The sequence below is a fragment of the Nilaparvata lugens genome, chromosome 1, assembly GCF_014356525.2.
Source record: "Nilaparvata lugens isolate BPH chromosome 1, ASM1435652v1, whole genome shotgun sequence".
Taxonomy (NCBI): domain Eukaryota; kingdom Metazoa; phylum Arthropoda; class Insecta; order Hemiptera; family Delphacidae; genus Nilaparvata; species Nilaparvata lugens.
The window spans coordinates 9998983-10012879 of NC_052504.1; the positions used below are offsets into that span (position 1 = coordinate 9998983).

At 35.2% G+C, this 13897-nt stretch overlaps 1 protein-coding gene across 5 annotated transcripts in view; it reads right to left on the reverse strand.

The window, feature by feature from the left end:
* Positions 1-13897, reverse strand: part of LOC111054363 (gastrula zinc finger protein XlCGF17.1-like) — a 49836-nt gene that overhangs the window by 12245 nt on the left and 23694 nt on the right. For 2 of the 5 annotated variants that reach the window (XM_039429780.1, XM_039429763.1), the window contains exons 1-2: positions 5140-5317; positions 487-588 (exon numbers count right to left, since the gene is read on the reverse strand). The exons of 2 other annotated variants lie outside the window; for them this stretch is intronic. In XM_039429780.1, the coding sequence (XP_039285714.1) occupies positions 487-588; positions 5140-5151 (114 nt within the window). In that variant the 5' untranslated portion in view covers positions 5152-5317. Of the gene's footprint in view, positions 1-486; positions 589-5139; positions 5324-13897 lie in introns of those variants that run through there. One more of the 5 variants, XM_039429789.1, reaches the window with a different exon arrangement.

The following is a 13897-nucleotide window of genomic DNA, read 5'->3' on the forward strand; positions in this document are numbered from 1 at the left end:
ATATTACAGTTTAATGATAGAAATTGTTATGTTTTTCAAAGATTATGAAATTGCAAGCTAAGGCCAGCCATTCACGTTAATGTTTGCCACAGAGCTATAACTGTACAGATATTCGTCTGCACTCTGCAGTACACCTGGACAGGCAAGAGGTACTACTGTGCACTGGGTGAGTGAGGGGTAGTTGAAGTTTGAATAGGAGCCATCAAGTTCTGTTCTCTAGATTAAGATAAACTGATTGCTAGTTTGGTGGGTGTAAACAGAAAAAAGACAAGAACGCTAGTCAGAATACTTACAACTTACTTACGGCCTACTAAAGATCACTTTGGTTAATTGATAGAAATTTTAACAATTTTGAATTTTCATACTGTTCTTCTGCCGAATCTGGAAGAAAACTTTCATTCAGCAATAAGTTTAGATTATAATGTGACGAAAAAACACAAACTAAACTGCATAACTTATTTATTCTAGTCAAGATAGAATACATGCCTGATTGGAAGTTGAACCATTGTGTGAGAATGACTCATCTTTGACGTTGCTAGTTGCAAATTCACATTCTCCAAATTCATCCTCCTGCTTCTCGATCTTGATCTGTGAACATAAGAGAAGGCTTGTGTCACTTGAAAACTAGACAAATATCAAACCCAGCATGTAATAGTGCTCAGTATTATAATATGGGTTGTAGTAGTTGATGTTTGTTTATTTATGTTTGTTATAGTAGCAACGAATATATTCAAGAATGCATCCCTTAAAGAATGGACCTTTTTCTATAGTTCCCATTGATGTCTTACTCTACAGTTTTATAAGATCAATGAAAGGCGATCAATAAAAATATTTAATAATATTATAAAGAATATTGCGACTGAAATAATATTTCAACTAATTTCATCATATGCTATCAACAGTTGAAAAGTTGAATGAAAATTGGATTCAACTTTATCATAAATTGTAGTGTCTCTGTAGGAAATATATGGCTTTTTGCAGATGATGTCAGCCATCTTATGACCAGAATAAACATAGTCTCTGGTCCAGAGCTCAAGGCGGATTAAAAGAAGTAAGTAAATGGTGTCATACAAATAAGTTATTGTTGAACAAAGGAAAAACCAAAATCTTGAAGTTTCACAATAGAAAAAACATTAAAGCTCACCTCTGCTTAAATTGGAGGGTTCCAGCGTGAGTGTAGTGCAAAAAATAAAATATCTAGGCATATCTATATCCGATAGCCAAGACTGGCAGCGACACATTGAATATTTATCAACAAGACTAACAGCTACATGATGCGCCCACTCTAACCACTACTCAAAAAAGAAGTTCTTATAAAAGTTTACTATGGCTGCTTTTAAAGTATCAAAAACTATGGTATTGTTTTCTGGGGTAACAGTCTGCATATGGAGAGATTACTGCTACTTCAAAAGAGAATTATAAGAACTATCTTCAAGAAACCCTACTTGGAGCACTGTAGACCCTTGTTTGTGGAGGCGGATATCCTTACACTGCCGGCTCTTTTCATCCTGGAGGCATGTTTAATGGTGAGAAGAAAACAAAACATTTTTCTAAGAAACCAGCTTCATCACCACCACAACACTAGACAGAAGGACGATACTCAAGTGTTGGCAGTCCAATCTAGACTGGCTCAACATGGACCTGAATATCTCTGTTCTAAGGTCTATAACTGCTTACCCAATGAATTGAAAACATTGGAAAATACTACTCAGTTTAAAAGAGAACTTAAAAGCTACCTTACCAAGAGACCCTAAACTTTGAGAATATCTTGAAGAAAGGACATCACTCCATCGACGACATGACGTGATGATGGATACAAATATATTGACACCCACGGCGCTGATGTGCTTCCAGTATCCAGTGGGAGAATCTCAAGTATGAAGTAAGTAAGTAAGGTCCACCCATCTACTGAATAAACTGTATAAACAATGCGCATAAATGCAAATGCAAGCTAGGTTATGCATGACCACCAAGTGTGCAGATGCTTACTTTCCATGACCAAGATCACCAAGATAAATAGTTTAGATGCAGCATTGACCAATTTTGATACGGATAGAAATGTAATTATTGTTGGAGATATGAATTTAAATATATTGGAGGTTGGAAATGTGTCAAGTGAATATCTTAGCGTTATGCATCTAAATGGATTTAAATCTTTTGTTAATAAGCCTACGAGAGAGTTGGGTGAGAGTAGTACTTGTATTGACCACATATTTTTCAAAAATTGTAACACAAATACTGGTGATATAATTGGTACAGTCTTGAAAACTTCTATCACTGATTACTACTGTACATCCATACACATAGGGCATAATAAATTGAGAAATAACAATAATAGTGCATTTAATAAAACAAAATCAATAATAAATTATACAAATCTTTCTTCTTCTCTTGAAAATGAGACTTGGAGCAACATTCTTCTATCTAACTGTAATGATGTGAATATCCTAGCTGAAAATTTTATAAAAACACTGAATGGTCACATTACTACTTATATTAATACACACAAAAAATTAATATAAGTCATAGGAAAACGCATTTGAAATCATGGATGACTGATGGAATCTTGAGTTGTATAAGAAAGCGAGATAAGATGCACTGTAAACTAATAAAAGAACCTTTCAATAACAGACTGAAAGAAGAATACAAGAATTATAGGAACAAGTTAAATAAATTAATCAAACAGACAAAAATAAATTACTTTGATGGCAAGTTTGATGAGGCCAAGGGAAATAATAAAAAAACATGGCATTACATTAGAGAAATAATTGGTGTTAAAAAGGAACGTAGAGAACCAAACTTAGAGCCAGAAGTACTGAATTCACATTTCGCTAATGTGGGTCGTAAATATGCAGATAAAATATTGAATGAAAATGGCTCAAATGCTGCTATAATCATCCCTCTTTTGCTATCAGAACAACCAAGAAACAGTTTTTTCATTCATCCAACAAATATAATTGAAATAGAACAAATTATATCTAATCCTGGTAATAACTCTTCACCCGGATATGACGAAATAACAGGAACTTGTCTTAAAAAAATCTCCAACTTCATTGTACATCCTCTAGAATTCATATTTAACAAATGCTTTATTAATGCTGTATTCCCCGAAATTTTCAAAATTGCTGTGATTAAACCAATTCCCAAATCTGGTGATCTGTCAAAACCTGAGAACTACCGACCTATTAGTCTTCTTAATAATATTTCAAAAATAATTGAAAAAATACTAAAAATGAGACTTTTAAATTTTCTAAATGAAAATAATTTTACAGAAAAATTTCAGTATGGATTCCACGCGGGAAAATCAACAAAAAATGCAATTCTTCACTTAACCGGAATTATAAGCAGTAATTTCAGTGATAATAAAAAACAATATCAGTGTTTTTGGATCTTGCAAAAGCATTCGATACCATTCCACACATTATATTGTTAAATAAATTAGAAAATTGTGGTGTTAGAGGTGCAGCAAAAAACCTTTTTGCTTCATACCTCGCGAACAGGAAGCAGATCCTCACCCTTAACAAAAAAACTGACAGTAGACACACCTCAGAATTTGGACTTCCACAAGGAACGGTACTTTCACCTCTATTATTCTTGATTTATGTGAATGATTTATATTTTAAGCTAAATATACCAAATTGCAATATAGTATCATTTGCAGATGATACAGCATTAATTTTCACAGTGGAATCATGGAACGAAGCTTATGATAATGCAAATAGAGGGCTGTCAATAACGAACTACTGGTTACAAACTCACATTCTCACTTTGAATGTAGACAAAACAAAATTTATTGCATTCTCACCAAATAATAGCGGACAACCTGCCAATAGATTACAGCTAAAAATGCATCACCATAATGAAGTCTCTGTGGACTGCTCTTGCAAAGTTATAGAAAAAGTTGAAAAAATTAAATACTTAGGTATAATTATAGATCAAAACTTGAAATGGAATGCACATATGCTTCACCTTTGCTCAAAATTAAAATATCTGACTTATATTTTCTACAAAATCAATAAAATTAAACATCCAGGTATTATTAGAAACATTTATTTTGCTTATGCACACTCTTTATTTCAATATAGCATTGAGGCATGGGGGCAGCTCAGGATACTCACTTCAATAAACTTTTTGTTCTACAGAAACATATTATCAGAGCAGCTCTGGGAAGACCGAGAATGTACCCTAGTAGACTACTATTTAAAGAAATTGATTTACCAACATTGAGACAAACATACGTAACTAACGCAATTCTGTACATTAATAAAAACAAAGAGAAATTCACTACTCGTAATACACCATATCTAATATGTCCGAATGTTTTCAATAACCTATTCATTAGACTTACATCTTGCAAACACCAATTGTCCTTCTATTGCCATAGAATAATAAATTGTCAACCTGAAAAATTCATTCTAAATAGAATTCCTAAGTGTTTAATTTATGAAATAAGAGAGTGGGTATGTAGGAAAGTTTACTTCGGACTTGAGATTTCAGAGGATAATTTGCCTTTTTGTTCTAGTGCTTACATTGTTATATTGTAGGCTACATACATTTATATTCTAGTGTTTATATTGCATATTGTTTCTTCTGGTACTAACTAAATTGTCTTAGACATCCATCCTAATTACCTTTAACTTTTTTGAACTCTCTTCCAGAGCTCAAGCATTAGCTTTTCTGGGAGAGCCCATTATTTCAATATTAAAATAAAAGAAAACATTCGTTGAATATGTTTTTAAATTAGTTTAGATTATAATTATTAGTTATAACATTATAAGAATGCTTTGTTTCACTTGTTTGTAAAAAAAAGAATGGCAATAAATTGATTTGATTTTTTCAATATATTTCCCTCCCCAAATTTAGCCCTGAAGGGCTTCGTCATTGCATTTGAGGAGGTCGTCATAAGAGATGAAAACTGGAAAGATGAAAACACTTAAACTTTCTAATTGCGTTTAGTGTGAGCAACAACATGCAAGTCGCAAAGTGCCTGTTTTAATTAAATTTTCCAAATTCTGCTTTTTGGCTCATGCATGATCTGACGCACACTTACGAATTTAATGTAATCAACCTTAAATAGAAAAGTTAATGCAATACCGTTTTTTAAGGTTATGTTGAAGAAAAAATATTTCAATAACTTACCTTCTTATCCATTATTTTATTAATAGGACAAAAACATATAAACCAACAATGAATAGGTGGTAGATAATTTTTTGCGTTTGATTATGGATGTTTTTAAATTTTCAGAATATAAGCTGCATAGTAGGCCTACAATCGAAAGCTTTCCTTCCACATCCTTTCTCAAAATCGATTCCTTATTCCTACAAACCACTCTCTGTTTCAGACAGCACCGTATCGCGCATGCGTTAGCAATGGGTTTTCCCGTTCCATTCAGTCAGATCTTTGAATGTAACGTTCTTTGTGATTATGGTTACCGAGCACTGTAACTGAAGCCAAACGTCATTCTATTATTTGATGAAGATATTATTATCCAATGATGATTTATCATTAAATTCAATATAATAATCAATATATTATCATTTTTTTTAATAAAAAGAAGAGTACTTTTGAAAAATATAATTAATAAATTATAACATATGTTATTTAACTGATGTTAAAAAACACTATAACTAAGTCAGCATATTGTCATTTCAAAACAAAAACCGAACCCTCAACCACCCCTTTTAGGCTATGTACACATGGTAGCGTCGCACCGCGCGGTTTGAGACGCGCGTCCGACCGCGCGGTGTGATATACAATGGAGCTAATGGCAGCGTCCACATGAACCACTTACTCAAATTTGGACGCGCCGCGCACTGCGCCGCCCAGACTTTCAACCTGAACCGCGCGGCAACAGCGCAGTTCCCAGTACACTACAGTCAGTTTCGACTGTACACATGAGAGCAGTCGGACGCCAGTTTTGATCTAGTTCACTTGTTTTGTGTAGTGATTTTACAGCAACTCTGTTCAGTGTGCAGCCATGGAAATGAACAATTTTGACACAGAATTGTTTATAGAAGAAGTAAAAATTCGATGTGTTATATGGGATATGGCGAGTCCTGATTACAAGAACAGTACAAGAACTTGATGCCAAGTTGTCTTTTACAATCTCCAACAACTTGTCAAAAGATGAAATCGACATTCGCAAATAGATAAAAAAAAGATGGCTCATGTAGCTTCTTGATGCTTCATCAGCTCATGGTTGCCTGTAAAGTCGGTATACGGGCGAAAGTTTTATGTGACAACGACTTTGAGTGGTAAAATAATTTTAATGTGAATAATAATTCGTATAGTAGGAAGAAGGATGAAATAATAGTCACAATTTAAAACATTTATTTATACAAAGAATTATATTTAAAACATTAATTTATACAAAGAATCTCGCACTGAACCACAACATTGTTATTACTACAACATAACCTATTCACTTATGCATGATTATGTGATTATGCATTATTGTGATTACTACAACATAACCTATTCACTTATTCACCTAAGCAGGCGCAGTCGCAGGAGATTGCCTGCGGCGCCTGCACAGGTTGACTGCTCCATTTCACTCTCTCTTAAGGTGAATGCCTTCGGGTTGCTGCTGCGTTGCTCGCCACTGCTCCTATTCGTGCTCTTTCCAGACGACCGTGAACCGGAACGAACGCTCTCACTCGCTCTCATTGTGAGCGCATAATGTGGGAATGTAACACAGTTTCTTGAGTGTCAACCGGCAAACCAATTTATAAGACATTGTCACGTCAAAATTTGGGTTTGTATTTCCTCAAGTTAGGGTAAAGTGTCACAAAAGCCCAATGCGTTAATCCATCGGTCAAAATAGGGTGAACCCAAAAGTTTCTTTGCCTTCATTTTCTCGCTTTATATCTATGATACACAAGCCACATACATGTTACCTCTTCAACTTCATTGCTAAACTGGAGGTGGACGCTGCGTATAAAACGCTCGCATGTGTACAACTGCAGAATTTTGAATGTGCGTCGCACCACGCGGTGTGACGCTACCATGTGTACATAGCCTTACATTTAAAACATCAATAAACATAAATATTTGAAAAACCTCTAATCCTTTCCAGCATATTGCAATTTCAAAGCAAAATCCTAACCTATCTTTCCACCTTTGAAATATCAAAAAGCATTATTCTACCTGGACCCTAGCCCTTTCTAGTATATTGCAATTTTAAAGCAAAAACCTAACCTAACCTTATGGAACATTATTAAATATAATCCAAAAAAACCTAACCACTAACCCCTAACCCCTTGACATTCGATAATTTAGATTTCAATCTTTTTATGCTAGAAGGGGCTAGGGTGCAGTTGGAGTTATGTTTTTTGATGTTTCAAATGTGGAAGGTTAGGTTAGGGGGTTGGGATTTTGCTTTGAAATCTAAATTATCAAATGTGAAGGGGTTAGGGGTTAGTGGTTAGGTTTTTTTGGATTATATTTAATAATGTTCCATAAGGTTAGGTTAGGTTTCTGCTTTAAAATTGCAATATGCTAGAAAGGGCTAGGGTCCTGGTAGAATAATGCTTTTTGATATTTCAAAGGTGGGAAAGATAGGTTAGGATTTTGCTTTGAAATTGCAATATGCTGGAAGGGATTGGAGGTTTTTCAAATATTTATGTTTATTGATGTTTTGAATGTAAAAGGGGAGGTTGAGGGTTCGGTTTTTGTTTTGAAATGACAATATGCTGACTTAGTTATAGTGTTTTCTAACATCAGTTAAATAACAGATGTTATATTTTATTAATTATATTTTTCAAAAGTACTCTTCCTTTTATTAAAAAAATGATAATATATGATTATTATATTGGATTTAATGATAAATCATCATTGGATAATAATATCTTCATCAAATAATAGAATGACGATTGGCTTCAGTTACAGTGCTCGGTAACCATAATCACAAAGAACGTTACATTCAAAGATCTGACTGAATGGAACAGGAAAAACCCATTGCTAACGCATGCGCGATACGGTGCTGTCTGAGACAGAGAGTGGTTTGTATTTATAGAGCCGTCGACTTGAATCTGACAAAGTGTTCTGACGACAAAGTGGGCTACCGACAAAGATGCACGCCGTCAAACTGGGCTAAATTCCTCAGAGTGCCAGTTTGGCGGTGCATGCAACGACAAACTGGCACTCCTGAGATTTTGTCACTAAACGACAAAGTGGCACGCCATCAAACTGGGCTGAATTCCTTAGAGTGCAAGTTTGGTGGTGCATGCAACGACAAACTGGCACTCCTGAGATTTTGTCACTAAACGACAAAGTTGCACACCGTCAAACTGGGCTGTATTCCTAGGAGTGCCAGTTTGGAAGTTAATGCAACGACAAACTGGACTCCTGAGATTTTGTCACTAAACAACAAAGTTACATGCTGCCAAACTGGGCTACTTTAAAGTCCTGATGTGATTAGTTTATACATAGGTGTTTTACAAACAGATACAGGCTGGGATTAGGAAGACAAAGTACTCTTCATATTTGCTGAAGACATAGGTACATTATACAGGATAAATTATAAATAATTATTAATAATAAATTATAACAAGGAGGGGCCCCCTAATTTGAGAATTTAAACCAACCATTTTCTCACATTGTGTGATAACTGATTCTTCTTAGGCCTCCAAGGCAGTTCAAAAGTAATATGTATAAGAATATTGAGAACAAAGATTTTGCGAAAGTTTCTGGATTATCTTCAAATTCATGTAGTTGATAAGATTTTCATCACAATTTGTATGCCTACAAGCCTACTCCAACAGAATAATATGATGATGTTCTGCTTACATGAGCTGGAATGTGTCATAGGCTGCTAAACCTGAATTTTCAACTCCAAAAGCTTTTAAAATTGATTCCAACTAGCAAACAAGAATATTCAATCTTCATTTCTGATGAATTTCCATTCATTATTAAATGAACTAGGCAAATGTGACTTTCTGGTGTAAAATCTGACAAAGCATTTATTGGAACAGGTCCACTCAATACTCGTTCCATTATTCTGTTGTCGTTATTTTGTCCGTTTACACTGTCCGGTGATGTCACAGTCATGGTTACACTGGCATAGTTCATATTCAAGATTGTGTTTTCTAATATTATTTGTCGTTTCAATTTTAATATTTCTATTATTCAATTTTTGGTATTTTATTTCGTCCTTGAGGCATCTTACTTTCAAGATAATTGCTACTTTTTCATCAAATTGTCGCGAACGTTAGCTTACGTGTCAGGCATTTCCATCTTGTCCTTTTGTTGGTCAAGCGTTGGCTTGGCTTCTTGTCTTTTGATCATGTTTTGTCAGTGAGTGCACATCGTTTCTGGTTTACTTTTTCTTCATCCAAATTCATCTGGCTTACTGAACGTTTCAAATGTGAAATATTCCTTCAAATGTATTCATCAACTGTGATTCAACTATTTATCAATTTCTTCATGTATTTACACTGATAGACTTTGTCAAAGTTCCATAGTGTCATGTTGGTGTCTCTCGCTATTTTTCTAACAACATGGCTTCACCACTTGAAACTCAGACTTTCAATTTCATCATCTCTACTGTTTGGAAATCGATCTGAAAATTCCACAACTTGGAATTTGGATTATTTGTTTGGAGTTCTACATGTTCCTGTTCACACCCCCATTGGGGGAATTGTCCACTGTGTTTGATGCTTCCATTTTGCCATCGCGTGGTCATCGTTGGAGCTTGCTGCTCCCTGGAGTCCTCTGGATTCGCTTCCTGGATTTTGGATCTCTTGTACTTCTTCATGGTCGTGTTTGCATTCTCGCTGGGAGAACTGCCTACCATCTCAGATGATTCCTGTGGCCATCATGTTGTCGCTTGCTGAACGTGCTGTTCCCTGGGGTACCATGGATTCCCTGCCTGTCTGCCTGGTCGCATCTCTTTCTTCAAAATGTAACTCAGGTTATGTGAATCTTTTTATTCAATTTTCATTTTACTCATGTATTGCATAATTGTTCATGAAACAATTAACAGCGTGTCGAAAATGGATCACGTTGTTCTCTATTTCAAATTTATTTGTATTCTAGCAATTCAATGTTCATTCATATTATTTTTGTAGCTATTATTCAGCTTTTACGGCAATTAAAAACATTTAATTGTCTGTACTTATTCAGCAATCGAGCCTATGTACATGAATTCAATATGTTACAGTGTATGTCTCATTGAGAGCACTGTCCTACAATATTTCAAGGTTATAATAATTGTATCTTTGATATCTCGAGGTTGTACACCCAATCAACTGGCGGCTAGTAGTCTATGGTGGAATGGTCCTTCATGGCTATCTATGCCGAATAGTTCTTGGGATTCTTTCTCTAGCAATGTTGCTATTTCTCAATCAGTTCAGGCATTAGCTACTACTTCTTCTCATAATGATGTTATCATTAGAGCTAATAGCTCTATTAAAGCTTTGTCACCATTCATTCACTCCGATTCACTGCTCAGAGTTGGTGGACGTTTGCAGAATGCAAATGTTTCCTTTGACTATAAACATCAAATATTGTTGTCTAGCAATAACAAATTCACTTGTGCATTGATTGTTGCTCATCATTGTCATCTAAGTCATGCTGGTGTGCAGGCCACCATGGCCAGTGTAAGACAACGATTTTGGTTTCCCTCCACCCATCGCACCATCAAAAGTGTATTGTGGCATTGCATAATGTGTTTTCACTTTTCTGCTCTTCATTCTGAGCAAATCATGGGGAGTTTACCAGCGGCCCGCGTTCAGGCTAATTTTCCCTTTTACAATTGTGGTTTGGATTACGCCGGTTCTATTTCCATTCGTGTAGGCGGCCCCAAATCTCATACCTTTTCTAAAGCATACTTGTCGCTTTTTGTGTGTATGGTAACTCATGCCATTCACATTGAAACTGTCTTGGAACTTACTTCCAAGGCATTTATAATGCTGCTCTGATTCGGTTTTCTGCTCGTTGCGGCATTCCACATTCCATTTTTTCGGACAATGCCACAACCTTTGTTGGTGCCAACAATGAGCTATGTGAGCTCCACGAATTTTTGTCTTCTGATCATCTCAAATCAGATATTCATGACACTATGTCTGTACTCAACATCCAATGGCACTTCATTCCCCCTCAGGCTCCGCACTTCGGTGGACTCTGGGAGAATGCAGTAAAAAATTTCAAACGCATATTCCATGTAGTTATATTTAACAAGGTATTTAACTTTGAAGAAATCTGTACTCTTGCTGCTCAGGTTGAAGCCATCATGAATTCGAGCCCTCTTGTCCCCTTGTCGGAAGATCCACATGATCTTGCTTACTTGTCTCCAGGTCATTTTTTGATTGGACATCCACTTATGTCATTACCCTTCTTACCACCTAACACCAATCATATTGATCATCGTTCACGTTGGTATCAACTTGCTGTTTCTATCCAGGAGCTTTGGGATAGGTGGTCTCGTGAATATTTAACCACTCTTCAGAAAAAAGACAAATGGTTAAACAATTGTGAAGATTTGAAGGTCAGTACGGTTGTCATCTTAAAGGATCCTGGTTCCAAGCAGTCTACTTGGAAACTGGTGTGCATTACTGAAGTTCATCCTGGTAAGGACGACAAAGTTCGAGTTGTCACTGTTCTCACTCCCTCCGGCACTTTTAAAAGAGCTATTTCGAGTTTAGCACCTCTTCCCATTGATGAGGATTCTAGTTGATTCCTTATTTTTCTTATGGTCCATTTCTTATTTTTAGTTCATTTTTTGTTTTTTGTCTTCACTGTTTCAATTTTAAGGTTTCATTGTTTTTTCCCCTGTTTCTCACATGGGGCCCAGTTTTCAATTTCCAATTGCTTTGCCAGATTTGACATATTTTTTACTTTTTCTTATTGTGCCATACCCCCGTATGACACAAGGGGCCCAGTTTATGTAAAAACTGACAAAGCATTTATTGGAATGGGTCCACTTCGATACTCGTTCCGTTATTCCATTGTCATTATTTTGTCCATTTACACTGTCTGGTGACGTCACAGTCACGGTTACACTGGCATAGTTCATATTCAAGATTGTGTTTTCTAATATTATTCGTCATTTCAATTTTAATATTTTTATTATTCAATTTTTGGTATTTTATTTCGTCCTTTAGGCATCTTACTTTCAAGATATTTGCTACTTTTTCATCAAATTGTCGCAAACGTTAGCTTACGTGTCCAGCATTTCCGTATTGTCCTTTTGTTGATCAAGCGTTGGCTTGGCTTCTTGTCTTTTGATCATGTCTTGTCGGTGAGTGCACATCGTTTATGGTTTACTTTTTTTCATCCAAATTCATCTGGCTTACTGAACGTTTTAAATGTGAAAAATTCCTTCAAATGAATTCTTCAAATGTATTCATCAACTGTGATTCAACTATTTATCAATTTCTTCCTGTATTTACGCTGATAGACTTTGTCAAAGTTCCATAGTGTTGTGTTGGCATCTCTCGCCATTTTTCTACTTACTCATAGGCATCTTACTTTCAAGATGATTGTTACTTTTTCATCAAATTGTCGCGAATGTTAGCTTACGTGTTGGGCATTTCCATCTTGTCCTTTTGTTGGTCAAGCATTGGCTTGGCTTCTTGTCTTTTGATCATGTCTCGTCGGTGAGTGCATATCGTTTCTGGTTTACTTTTTCTTCATCCAAATTTATCTGGCTTACTGAACGTTTTAAATGTGAATTATTCCTTCAAATGTATTCATCAACTGTGATTCAACTATTTATCAATTTCTTCCTGTATTTACGCTGATAGACATTGTCAAAGTTTCATAGTGTTGTGTTGGCATCTCTCGGCATTTTTCTCTCAAGATATCAATAAGATATTCAATTTTATATCAATGTGGAATGCATTGATATCTGAACTTACTTGTATTAATGTTGTCTGAGACATTCAATTACTCTAAGGTTATTTGTACTAGTGTCAATCAAGACATTCAACCATTTCAATATATAGAGCATTGTTATTTCTGATTTACTTGTGTTAATGTCATTCAAGACATGCAATTTATTTCAATGTATGTAATGTTGATTCTGAACTTGTGTATTAATGTCAACAGAGACATTCCTATTTTATTTGGGTTTTTCATTTAGGGCCTTAGTCGCATCATTTAGCGTGTCTCGATTCTTTTTCAAATTTTGAATTTAATTAGCCTTGCCAATTTAAGGTATTGCTTTTTTAGAGCTTGAATGCTTATCAATTGTTGTCAGTCTACAACGGTCATTAGTATCATTAATTTACATTCAATCAAAATTTTGTAATTGTTTCCTTTCTAGCGGTTTTATTTCATATTGTGATAAGATTCATCTAAAGATTTTTATTCGATTCAATTTCCATTCACTTGTTTTTGTATGTGGCCATCTGCCTATTATTTCACTAATATTAAATCTCAACTTTGTTTACTCATTTTTTCTTTTATTGGCATACTCCCAGCACTTCATGCTATCAGTTTTTTATGCACAGAATCCAGAGATTTATTTTGTAGGTATTAATATCAATTATCATTTACAGTCCACTGCCCTGACTTTGGATTCTGCCACTGGTGCTGAGAATATAATGTAGAAATATCTCTCCAAACACCAATATTGAAACAATCAATTTGACAATATTGCATCTAAGATTGAAAGTAGTCCATTCTAGGCTGTGACTGAGTGACTCCAGGGACAACAGAATCGCTGACTTCAATAAGATGTATTTATTAATTGAGAAGGAACTGCAAATGTTATTATAATAGCCTACAAGCTCTCACACTGGAATATGTTTCGAACTTACAATACAGACTTTGGACTTTTCAGAATGAGTCCTTTAATATGCTACTGTATAACTTATTCTGTGACTGAGAACTAGGATTCTCTCGATTGTACACATGGTAAGCCAGGGTGCTTGATCAAATTTAGAAATTAATTTGA